At 53.7% G+C, this 12,313-nt stretch overlaps 1 protein-coding gene across 2 annotated transcripts in view; it reads right to left on the bottom strand.

The window, feature by feature from the left end:
* Window positions 1-12,313, bottom strand: part of ttn.1 (titin, tandem duplicate 1) — an 83,186-nt gene that overhangs the window by 41,359 nt on the left and 29,514 nt on the right. For both annotated transcript variants that reach the window (XM_019895048.1, XM_019895124.1), the window contains 24 exons: window positions 9,322-12,291; window positions 8,923-9,243; window positions 8,560-8,844; window positions 8,166-8,471; window positions 7,878-8,044; window positions 7,489-7,726; window positions 7,104-7,379; window positions 6,717-7,016; window positions 6,182-6,484; window positions 5,796-6,095; window positions 5,423-5,710; window positions 5,033-5,335; window positions 4,613-4,915; window positions 4,229-4,534; window positions 3,567-3,854; window positions 3,180-3,470; window positions 2,804-3,091; window positions 2,408-2,690; window positions 2,015-2,322; window positions 1,832-1,936; window positions 1,474-1,671; window positions 1,090-1,386; window positions 412-1,002; window positions 7-309 (listed from right to left, as the gene is read on the bottom strand). In XM_019895048.1, coding sequence (XP_019750607.1) covers window positions 7-309; window positions 412-1,002; window positions 1,090-1,386; window positions 1,474-1,671; window positions 1,832-1,936; window positions 2,015-2,322; window positions 2,408-2,690; window positions 2,804-3,091; window positions 3,180-3,470; window positions 3,567-3,854; window positions 4,229-4,534; window positions 4,613-4,915; window positions 5,033-5,335; window positions 5,423-5,710; window positions 5,796-6,095; window positions 6,182-6,484; window positions 6,717-7,016; window positions 7,104-7,379; window positions 7,489-7,726; window positions 7,878-8,044; window positions 8,166-8,471; window positions 8,560-8,844; window positions 8,923-9,243; window positions 9,322-12,291 — 9,618 coding nt within the window. The remainder of the gene's footprint in view (window positions 1-6; window positions 310-411; window positions 1,003-1,089; window positions 1,387-1,473; window positions 1,672-1,831; window positions 1,937-2,014; window positions 2,323-2,407; window positions 2,691-2,803; window positions 3,092-3,179; window positions 3,471-3,566; window positions 3,855-4,228; window positions 4,535-4,612; window positions 4,916-5,032; window positions 5,336-5,422; window positions 5,711-5,795; window positions 6,096-6,181; window positions 6,485-6,716; window positions 7,017-7,103; window positions 7,380-7,488; window positions 7,727-7,877; window positions 8,045-8,165; window positions 8,472-8,559; window positions 8,845-8,922; window positions 9,244-9,321; window positions 12,292-12,313) is intronic.

The raw sequence follows: 12,313 nt of genomic DNA, 5'->3' as shown, positions 1-12,313 counted from the left end.
ACTCACAGGTAGCGACGGCTGTTGTCACCGGCATCGACGCTTCACTCGGTTCTCCAAAGCCAGCTCTGTTCTCAGCAAGAACACGAAACTCATACTGCAAGCCTTCGGTCAGTCCGGTGACGACGTAGCTGAGCTCGGAAATGGAGTTCTTGGAGGCCCTGATCCACCTCATGGCCTTCTTCTCCTTCTTCTCGACACAATAACCGATGATCTCACTTCCGCCGTCTTCGGTGGGTCGTCTCCATGTCACCCGAGCCGAGTGCCCATCAACTTTGTCAACTTCCGGTTTCGATGGCGGACCGGGAGGACCTAAAACGTAAAGGTCACGTGGATGAAAAGCAAATCGCATTTTGTCGCACCTTCACTAAATGCGCCGAATCGGAGCTCTCGGGAGGCTGAACGGAGACCTACCAAATCTATCCACCATCTTGACAGGCTGAGAGTGAGCCGGCTCACTGCTGCCATACTGGTTCACAGCAGAGACTCTGAAGATATACTCGTTGTCCTGGATGAGTTTGGTGGCCACGTAATGACAGTCGATGACCTTCTCTTCCAGAATTGTCCAGAGAAGGCGACTCGTCTCCCTCTTCTCGAGCGTGTAGTACGTGATGGGAGAGCCTCCGTCCTCTGGAGAAGCGGCCCAGGTCAGCGTGACCTTCTCGGAGGAGATGCCGCTGCACTGAATGGGACCAGGAGCCGCGGGAACGTCCAGAACTTTGACCTTCACGGTTTCCTCCTTCACGCCAAAGGGATTGCTTGCTGTGATGACGTAGTCCCCGGAGTCCTTCCTCGTGGCGTATTTTATTGACAGAGTGGAGGAGGAGGCAGCGGTGTCGATATGAACTATGTCTGAGGGCTTCAAGTACTTTCCTCCTTTCGACCAGCAGGAGGTCGGAGCAGGCTTGCCAAGAATACTCGTGGCGGTGACCGCAATGGTTTCGCCGGCTCGGACGGTCACGCCGGCCTCCATCACCTGAGCATCGATGGTAATGGTTGGTGAAGCTTTTGGACGGAGAAAAGAAGCTGGATTAAAAACCGCGCCGCTTGGGTTCGGTAAGCAGGTGTGACAAAGGAAGCGAAGCAATTCACCATATTCGTCCACGCAGATAACGGTATCGGTCTGGTCAGAGGGTGGACTAAGGGCGCCGGCTGCATTCTTTGCTCGGATTCTGAACTCATATTTGCAGCCCTCCTGGAGAGCGGTGACCGTGTATGCGGGCTCCACAACATTCACGCTGTTGGCCTTGACCCAGATCTTAGAAGGAAGGTCACGTCTCTCCACGATGTATCCGGTCAGCCTGTGGCCACCGTCAAACTGTGGCTCGGCCCATTGAAGAGTCACGCTGCTTCTGGTGACGCTAATGACATCCGGTTTGCCCGGAGCATCTGAACACAAACGGGATCGTTAGTCGAGCAAAACCAACATTGCCGATCGCCAGTTGTTTCATTCATCGTGACGTCTTTCCCGCTTACCAATTGGATCAAATGCAACTTGTGGATCAGTGGGAGGACTTGGTCTGCCAATGCCAGCCAAGTTAATTGCCATGACCCTGAACTCGTACTCAAGGCCTTCGGTCAGCCCGGTTACTTTGTGTTCCTTCATTCTCAAGGCGGTCGGGCTTGACCTCTTCCACAACATACTATTCCTCTCCTTGAACTCGATGTGATACCCTGCGCATTGTTTTGGGGTGCAGGAGAGAGTGAGAGAGTCCTCATGAACGTAGGAATGCAAGAAGTGTAAGCCGAACCTTCACATTCAAATGACCTCAAGTACCACACATGTCCTGTATCGTAGCACAGGCTTAGCTCACACACACACACACACACACACCTGTGATGGGAGACCCGCCGGTCTTCCTGGGGTCGGACCAGGCCAGGTAAGCAGAGTCATGGCGCATACTTATGACCTGAGGTGGAGGAGGGGCGTCGGGAACATCTGGAGAAAATCGGCGCCGTTTGTATGCGGGAGGAAGCTGATGCTTAGGCAAGGCAAGAGCCAGTCGCAGCCACTTACTGAACGGATGTTTTGCGATCACGGGCTCCGACTTGAGCCCCTCGCCGACGCCGTACTTGTTCTCAGCGCAGACTCTGAAAATGTATTCCGTGCCCTCGTGGAGACCGGTGACCCTCATGGCGTTCTTGTCCACCGTGGAGGAAACGGTCACCCACATGTTGGTGACGGAGTCCCTCTTCTCGAGAATGTAGTTTGTGATCTCCGAGCCGCCGTCGTCTTTCGGCGCCGCCCACTTCAGCGTGGCGCCGTCGGCGGTCACGTCCTTGAACTTGATAGGTCCGACGGGGATGCCGGGCTTTCCCACCACCCTGAAAGGAAAAAATGCAGTTGTCGCAGGCGGGCTTGGAAGAGCACGAGCACGACAAAGCATCGCTAAAGGCATCAGATTGCAACCTGATGAAAATGGCGGACTCTTTGCTGCCAGCGCTGTTCCTCAGGGTGATGGTATATTTCGAGGCATCGCTCCTCTGGCAGTCCCTGATCAGGAGAGTGGTGTTGACCGCGGAGGATTCTGCGCAAACACGTCCGGTGTCCGTCAAGTCCTCATCCTGCCCCTTCTTCCAGGACACCTTGGGCGTGGGTTTGCCCACGATCGGGATCTTCAGACGCACCGTACTGCCCTCTTTGGCCACATAACACATGTCGGGAAGTTCCCTCAAGTCGCAAGTGGGATGAACTGTGAAAAGGAGGGCCAAAACACTTGAAAAGGACACGCCACTCGAAAAGAGGAGCAAAGCATTGGCGGGCAGACGACAGTCAACGCGGTCCCGTGTGAATGTTTCTCCTTACTGAGCTGGTCCTTGGCAACGACTGTCAGCTCCTTGGCGGCGCCCTCCCCACTGTCATTCACAGCTTTGACGCTGTATTTGTACTCTTTGCCCTCCAGCAGATCTTTGGCGCTGTACTGCATGTTCTTTGACCTCATCAGCGCCTTGGGCTTGCCGTCACCATTGACGACCTCCAGCACGTAGCAGATAATGCGGCTGCCGCCGTCGGTCAGCGGTTTCTTCCAGCTGAGTGTACAAGAGTCCTTGGTGACCAGCAACGTCTTAAAGTCCATGACAGGACCGGGCTCCTCTGCGGGAGTAGAAAAGGACCGGTGAGCCAACGGCAGTCAAACGAAAGAGAACGAAGCCGCTGTGAAATTTCTCCCATGGCAACCGACCAGACGCTCTGACAGAGTCGGGGGTCTCGCAGCACTCTCCGGCGCCGAGCCGATTGACGGCCGACACCCTGAAGCAGTAGGAGCGTCCGGCGCTCAGGTCGGACGCCTTCAAAGACGTCTTGGTGCAATTGTTGGAGACCGTCGACCAGGCCTTCCTCTCGGTCTCGCGCTTCTCCACAATATAGTGCGTGACTTCAAAGCCGCCGTCAAGGAGAGGAGCGTCCCAGTAGAGAGAGGCGCTGTCCTTCGTGGTCTCCTTCACCACCAGGTTAATTGGTGGCCCGGGAGTATCTAAAAATCAGAAGTGGAAAGAAACTCCGCAGGTTCCAATTTTTCTTTGTTTGAATCAACATGAGTTGCGCTCAAGAAGCAGGAAAGGTTTGTTACCCAGGACCCTGACGACGACGGTGTACATCTTCATGCCGGCCACACTCTCCAGGTTGAGAATGTATTTGCCCGCATCGTACCTGTTGACATTCTCCACCGTCACGGTCGTGTCACTTTTGGAGGACTTAATGAGGATGCCTTGGCGGTCTTTGAGGTTGCTGTTCATCTTGGCCCAAACGACCTTGGGCGCCGGGTGACCCTTGATTGTAGCGTGAAGCTTCATGGTGGAGCCGGCACGCAGCTCCAGGCCCTCCTTCAGCTGAGCACTCAGCTCTGCCTCCGGGGGGACTACGAGTTCATCAAATCAAAAGCCGTGACATCATTTCCATTGTTGAACCCACTCGAATTCATCTGATGTTACAATCAGCGTTGCCCCCTTGAAAAAGTACCTTCCCTACTTCACCGGATGACATGATATTAAATGTCACGGAGTTACTTTCCCGATGACCAGTTTGTGAAAGTAACAATTACAAGTCACTTTATTAGTTTGCGTCGGCTCGGCATAATGTGACTCCCGGTCTGGGAATCGTAGCGCATTCCTGGCATCTCGAGTTACCATCCCAAAACGCTGCACAATCCACACCTTCGGTGAGCCTTGTCATGATCTGCGATCCCGCATGCCGCTTAGTCACGCACAGCCACTTGCGGAAAAGAAAACCTACCTATGATGTCCTTCGCCGTGTGCTTGCCGGGGACTTCAACCGGTTCACCAAAGCCGACCTTGTTGACAGCGGTGATACGACACTGGTACTCAGCCTTGTGGATGAGGTTTTGTATGGTGTAGCCGGTGTCCTGCAAGTTCCTGGGAACGTTGCATCTGATCCAATCTGCCGTGTCTGTCCTCCTGCACTCCACCAGGTATCCCAAGATTGGGCTTCCGCCGTCGTTGGCCGGAGCGTTCCAGCTGAGGCTTAGGGTGCTGGAGGTGGTGTCCGTCACGCGCGGGTTCAGCGCCGGGCCGGGAGGAGCTGCGGAAGTGCATTTTATTCCATGTTGGAAACAAGTACGAATCAAGGAAATCACCCTTGAGAGGTCGTGAGACTCACTGATGGGATTTTGCGCCGTGGTGGCGTCTGAGGGCTCGCTGGGTTTTCCAAGTCCTGCCACATTAACAGCAATGACTCTGAATTCATATTCCACTCCCTCGCTAAGGCCGGTGACGTCAAAAGTCCGCTCCAAAAGGGGCTTCCTGTTCATCTTGGTCCAGTTCATCTCCTTGGTTTCTTTCTTCTCAAGCATGTAGCCCAGAATGGTGGACTTTCCGTCATCGGTGGGCTCCTTCCAGCTCACCGTCATGGCATCCTTGGTGACATGGGTAATCACCGGGGCCTCGCACGGGCCAGGGACAGCTGGTAAATACGATCGGACGTTCAAATGACATTTATGTGACGAAAGGGACTGTTAAAAAAATCAAAAAGAGCAATATCGAACGGTACTTTAAGTCAGCAAATGAAGGCCGAACTCACTGAATGGATTCTTGGCGACGACGGGGGCAGTGATGAGACTGTCTCCAACTCCCCACGTGTTCTCGGCACGGATTCGGAACTGATATTCGTGCCCCTCGATCAGCTTCTCCACCCTTTGTTCAAGATCGTCACCCTTGATCTTTGAGGAGACCTGAGCCCAGGTGGCCCGGCTGGTCTCACGCTTGTCCAAAATATAGTTCGTAACTGGGGCTCCACCGTCCCTCAGTGGCGGCTCCCAGGACAACTTCATTTGATTGGCAAACACTTCCATGTACTTGTAACCGGCGGGAGGACCAGGCACATCTGCGTAACAGACAAATTCCAAATGTGACACTGCATTTCAGTCATCAAAGCGAACACACCAGTTAGAGGGGGCCCAAAAGTATTCACCCAAAACGGTAACGTGGATTTCGGCGGACTTGGAGCCACTGGCATTCTCTGCAAGGATGGTATAGACCCCGGTGTGCTCCTTGGTGACCGAGAGCATCTCCATTTGGAACTGGTGTCGCTGCTGGGTGATGACCTGCCCTTCATTTGACCTCAGACTCTCATCACCTCGCTTCCACGTGACTTTCGGCATTGGTTTACCAAAGACCTCAGCCTCCAGGAGAATCGCACTTCCGGCCTTCACCTTCAAGCCCTTCTGCATCCTGGCGTTCAGTTCTACTCTCGGAGGCACTGCGGTAAACGAGAGGAGTCTATTTCATCACCCATCTCAACGTTAGTTGAACATCAAAAGGTCAGTTAGGCGCGTCCCTCTCACCATTCTCGGCACAGACCAGTATTGGGTCTGTGGGCTCTGAGGGTTTGCTCATGTTGACAGCTGTTTTGGCGATGACTCGGAACCGGTATCGCAGGTCTCGTTCCAAGCCGGTCACGGTGTACTCCTCCCTCGGGACGTTCTGGCAAACGGTGTTGCAGCGCAACCACGCGTCTCCGGGCACAGACGTGGACTCCACATAGTAACCGATGATCTTGCTGCCACCGTCGTTCTTGGGCCGGCCCCAAACAAGAGTTACGGAGTTCTTGGTCATGTCCAGGACCTCCGGTTTGCCAGGGGTATCTGCAACACAATGACTTTGATGACAAAGTGTCGCGGAAATGAATTGCTTCAAAATTTGATTTCACAGGTGTTGATCGGGAACCCACCGATGGGTGTTCTCGCAGTTACAAAATCAGTCTTCTTGCTTGGCTTGCCCTGGCCAGCGCGGTTGATGGCTGACACCCTAAAGGTGTACTCCAGGCCCTCAATCAGGCCGGCGCAGGGGTACTCAGTGGTGCGTACAACGGTGTCGTTGGCCTTGACCCAGAGGAGGCTGTTTCTTTCTTTGCGCTCAATGTAGTAACCCGTGATAGGGCTGCCGCCATCGCTCTCTGGCCTGTCCCAGGCCACAAACATGCAGTCCTTGTTCGTCTTGTTGATGTGACAGTTAAGAGGTTCACCGGGAACATCTGGTGTTGAAGAAAACAATCAAACTGAAAATTATTTCTGTCAGGTGGACGACCCTCTCATTTAGTGGCCGTGTCATGATTTTCACAAGCTGGAATATACTTATTGCCCCCCCCCCCCACCCCCAAAAAAAAAAGAAAACAGTAGCTAACAGACCATCATCAAAATGCTTGAGATGTTATGCTCGTCGATTCATTGGAAAATGATTTCCTCCCATGAATGAATAAAACCTACCGAAGGGGAACTTGGCAATCATCCTATCGGACTGGATGGGGTCCGACACCCCGTAGCGGTTCTCAGCACGGATGCGGAACACGTACTCTTTCCCGGGAATGAGTTTGCCCAGCCTGCAGCTTGTCTTCTGGCAGGAGGACACAGCGTTCACCCAGTCACCTCGACTGACATCGCATTTTTCCACCACGTAATTCGTGATTTTGCTGCCTCCGTCCTCCAGTGGTGGGGTCCAGGACACGGAGCAGGCATCGGAGTCAATGTCAGTGATCTCGACAGGCGCCCCGGGGGGTCCAGGAATGTCTACGTCAAGCATAGATCAACTCTGTCAAGCCAGGCACGAAGTGATTTACCGAGTATCCAGGAAAAAAATTAAACAGGGACACTGACCTCTGATGACGATCTTGAGACCCTGGACTGCCTTTGCAGAGCTGTTTTCAGCCACAAGGCTGTAGTCTCCGCTGTCGGTTCTTGAGACATCCTTGATGATCAAGACACACAAATTGCCAGAATGGTGCATGGCCAGACGGCTTGAAGAGACCAGCGGTACGTCGCCACAAATCCACTTGCAGGTTGGCGAGGGTTTTCCAGAAATGACAGCCTCAACCCTGAGTTTGGCTCCGGCTCTTTCACTGACGACGTCTGGCATTATGATCTTTGGCTCCACTGGCGGAAGCAGAGAGGGGACGGAATAGATCTGAATACTTTTCGGCGGAGGTGGGAACAAGGTCATTTTCTAGAACCGATCATCTATCCATCTGACGTCGGAACTTACACGTCTGTTCCTTAATCTCGATTGGGTCCCTGGTCTCCGTGAACAAGCTCAAGCCCATGATGTTCTTGGCAGCCACTCTGAACTTGTACCTCTTGCCCTCTTTGAGGCCACTGATGCTGATGCTCAATCCCTTCACAGTGGTGTACGCATTCCACAGCTCCTTCTCGGGCTCCTCAGGCTCCGCTTTCAAGACTGGAGGCGGTGGCATCGGTGAGGCAGCTTTCCCTTCTTCTGGGATCTGCATTTGAGGTAAACAGTATGAATGCCTGGCTACACTTTGGCACACAACGCTTTGGTCCGCAAACCAATTTGGCGAGATCTTAACTCCGTTGTATTCAAGACCATCGCCGGTGGTCAACAGAAAGTGAGAACGCAGCAAAGTCGCAAACCTCGACTGCTGCCGCTGGGGCTTGTGGAGGAGGTTTGACCTCGATGTACTCAATCACGTAACCGTCAATCTTTGCCCCACCATCCCTCGCAGGCTTCACCCAGCCAATTGTAGCACTGTTCTTTGTGATCTCTAGGATTTCAATCTTCTCACAAGGATCGGGTTTGCCTGGAAAAAAGAAGAAAATCAGTTGCTCTCATATGACGAATGGAAACGCAATGAGTAACTAAACGGCACGGCGGTGTCTCGGTGCTCATTTGTCATTGTGTGACCAAGAAGTCATACTTACTGATGGGATCAGAGGCTAGGTAGGAAGTGGGTGACACCCGAGGAACTCCCGAGCCGTACTCGTTGACAGCAGTCACTCTGAAGTAGTACTCTGTGCCTGGCACAAGACCGCCGACCTTGAAGGGAATCTTGCCTTTCTCAACTTCGGCCTTGACCGTCGCCCACGTCTTGCGATCAATTTCCCGCTTGTCGACGATATAGTGAGTGATCTCACTGCCGCCATCGACCTCTGGAGGGCTCCAAGACAGCATCGCTGAAGTCTGTCTAATGTCAGAGGCCTCCAGATTCATCACAGGCCCCGGGGTGTCTGTTGGGTGGCGGGGAACGAAGGCAAGTTTGTTTTCAACTCCAGCAAAACAACCGCGGAGCTGTGACGGCAAGAAGTCGGGACATACCGAGGACCTTAACGTTGACGAACACGGCCTTTTCTCCAGCAGGACTCCGCACCGTCAAACAGTATTTGCCAGAGTCGTTCCGAGTGCTATCGGGAATGACCAAGAAGGTCATGGTGTCGATGATGTCAACGTGACCCTTCCTGACGACATTATCGATGCCCATCCTCCTCCAAATGACTGCGGGAGGCGGTCTACCTCTGATGGTAGCGCACAGTCTGATGGGACAACCAGCTCTGACTGTTAGTCCCTGTCTTAAATTGGCGTCCAAGTCGATCTCCGGTGCCTCTGTTAAAACCAAAAGATGCATTCGGAGAAATGTCGATGGATGCAGTCGGCCGAGTCGGTAACCAAATCGATCCTCACCGAGTATCTCCTTGGGATGCACAGATGTTTCCAGGTCACAGGGCAGGCTCATGCCCACCTGGTTCTGAGCTGACACTCTGAAGTCATATAGGAGCTTCTCATCCAGACTCGTGACGGTGAACTCACAGAAGACGAGCTGAGCAGCCACATTGCAGCGTTTCCAACTGTCGTCTCCTTTCTTGCCACTTGCCTTCACCCTCATCTCGACAACATAGCCGATGATGGGTGCTCCGCCGTCGGATACGGGCTTGGTCCATCCTAGAGTTACGGTGGACTTGGTGCTGTCCAGGACCTTCATGTTGGTGGGTGGTGCAGGAGGCTCTGTAAGAAAACACACAAGCTGGAGTCACGCAGAACTAATGCTAACAGGCGGCCACAAGAAAGCGAGCGGCGACATACCAACTGCGTCCTTTGCTGTGACGGCACGCGAGGGCTTGCTTGCGCAGCCGACGCCAATTTCATTGACGGCTTTCACTCGGTATTGGTATTCGTGCAGGGGCAGCAATCCTGTGACGGTGAAGCGAGTCGTTGGCATTGGCTCCTTGTTGATGGTGGACCACCTTACAGCATGCTCCTCCTTCTTTTCCAACAGGTAACCGGTGACTGGCTTTCCGCCATCTGTGGCGGGCTCTGACCACTGCACTGTCATTCCCTCCCTGGAAACTCCGGTGACCTCCGGTGCTTCAGGTGCTCCTGGGACACTAAACTTTGTGCCGGCTACAATGGACTCACTCTTGACCGCGGGGCCAGGACCCATTTTATTCTCCGCACGAACTCGAAAGATATATTCGTTTCCCTCAATAAGACGAGTCACCTTGGCCTTGTTGGTGATGACTGCATTTGAGTGGACGGACCAGACGCCCCTCTTGGTGTCACATTTCTCAATGATGTAGTTGTAGATCTCACAGCCTCCGTCATCCTCCGGAACGTTCCATGCTAAATGGCACCTGTCGGTGGTAACGCCCGACACCTGGAGATCACTCACCGGGCCGGGTCTGTCCAACACATTGACCTTGGCATGCGCGGCGCATGTTCCTGCAGCGTTGGCGGCACTGACGACATATTTGCCGCTGTCCGCGCGCCGGGCTGAAGTCAGAAGCAGCTTTGAGAAGTCCGTGCCGGTTTCGATCTGAAGCCTGGGGCCCTTTTTGATCTCCTCAGTGCCATCATCCTTGGTCCATTTGACATCAGGCTGGGGCTTGCCCTTGACCATTGCCTCAATGGGAATCGAGTCCCCTGCCCTCACCACGAGGGTTCCGTCGAGTTTTATCTTGATCTCTGGTTCCACAAGTTGCTCCTTGACGACAACTTCAGCTGTGGTCACCCATTTGCTTTCGCCGCCATCATTTTTGGTCTGAACTCTGAACTGGTAGACCTGGTTTTCAACGCACCTGTCGGCCATGAAGTAAGTCTCCTTGATTGCACCTTTATGAAGTCTCTCCCACTCTTCAGCCTCCTTTGGCTTCTTCTCCACGTGGTAACCCAGGTTACGACTGCCTCCATCGTAGTCGGGCTTCTTCCATTTGAGGAAGCAGAAGGTCTTGCCAATCTCAGCTATGTGGAAGTCAATAGGTTCGCCGGGTTTCTCGATGGGATCGACTGCCAGCACGGCTGTCTTCGTCTCTGCGGGTGGTCCAACGCCGATCTTGTTTTCAGCGCTAACGCGGAAAAAGTACTCACAACCCTCCAGGAGTGGGGCCTTCATCAGGCGCTTGGTACAGTCATTGGAAACGACCGTCCATCCCCTCTGGCTTGGTTGACGGCACTCAACAATATACTGGGTGATCTCCGTGCCTCCGTTGTCCTCTGGATTCTCCCAAGACACCATGCAAGAGTTCTTGGTCACGTAAGCCACCTTTATATTCTGGCAAGCTCCGGGTGTGTCCAGGACATTGACGATAATCGTGGCTTGAGCCTGTCCACTGCTGTTCTTGGCAACAATGGAATATTTGCCATAGTCGGACCTGAGAGCATCATTGATGACCAATTCACACAGAGGATAGCGGTTGTTCAGCACAGTGCGCTTGTCTCGAGACAAGGCCCTGGCATCCTTGGTCCATGCGATCTCTGGGTCCGGTCTGCCCTTAACTCTGGCGATCAGGCTGATGATCTGGCCCGCCCTTACGGTCAGAGAGTCACGGCACGATACGTCGACAACCACCTCTGGAGGGACGAGAATGTCCTTTGCCAAGATGGTCTCGCTCAGCTCCCGGGGTTCGCTCTCTCCGACCTTGTTTGTGGCTCTGATGCGGACCCTGTATTCCATACCTTCGACGAGACCTTGTACTCTGTAGGCGCACAGCTTGACAAGTTCCTTGTTGATCCTGTCCCACTGAGCGGATCCTGTCTTTTGAATCTCGACCACATAGCCCAGGATAGGACTGCCGCCATCTCGTGTGGGTTTGGTCCAGCAGATATCCGCATAAGACTTGCTCCAGTCCTTTAGTTTAGGATTGACGGGGGGTCCCGGCTTGGTGATGGGCCGGGTGGCCTTGACGGGATCAGAGGTGAGAGACGGCTCGCTGACGCCGGCAATGTTCTCGGCAAACACTCTGAATTCATAGCTGTTGCCTTCAAACAGACCCGAAACTCTGTATCTGAGATCCAACACGGGAGTTTTGTTGACACGAATCCACTTGCCTGTCATCTCTCGGCGTTCAATCACATAGCCACTGATCGGACTACCTCCGTCGTGCTCGGGCCGGGACCATTCCAATGTCACGGCATTCTCTGTAATGTCAGAGGACATTGGGAGGCCCGGTGGACCGGGAGGGTTGAACATGTGCTTGGCGATGGTAGGGGAACTCTCGAGCCCGGCACCGATTCCGATCTTGTTCTCGGCGCGGATTCGAACAACGTACTCTCGACCCTTCTCCAGGCGCGACACCCTGGCTTTGGTGCCGATACCGCCGGAGCTCACGACTGACCACGGCTCCCACGACTTCTTCACATCCTTCTTTTCAACCACATAGTTGGTGACGGGTGTACCACCGTCGTCCTTGGGTGGCCTCCATTGTATCATCATATGATCGGGGGTGACTTCCAAGATGTTGATGGGCCCAACGGGTGCTCCCGGAAGATCAAGCACAGTCACGTGCAGAGCCACGGTCTTGCTGCCCGCAGGGTTGGACACAGTGAGGATGTACTCCCCAGTGTCTCCTCTCTTGCATTCTGGTATGGTGAGCGTGGTGGTGGCTCCAGTAGATGTGATGTTATAGTGACCTTCTGATGCAATTTCCTTGCCATCTGTCATCCACTTGGCAGTCGGGATGGGGATCCCTTTCATCTTGGCAGGCAATACAACAGTGCTGCCTGCCTTAACAACTATACCCTCAATAAGCTTCACGTCGACTTCAATAGCGGGTGGTACTGAAAGACAAAAAAAAAACAA

Source organism: Hippocampus comes, unplaced genomic scaffold, assembly GCF_001891065.2.
Source record: "Hippocampus comes isolate QL1 unplaced genomic scaffold, H_comes_QL1_v1.1 scaffold189, whole genome shotgun sequence".
NCBI lineage: Eukaryota > Metazoa > Chordata > Actinopteri > Syngnathiformes > Syngnathidae > Hippocampus > Hippocampus comes.
Note: the sequence above shows the minus strand (reverse complement) of the source record. Positions and strands in the feature narration are given on the sequence as shown.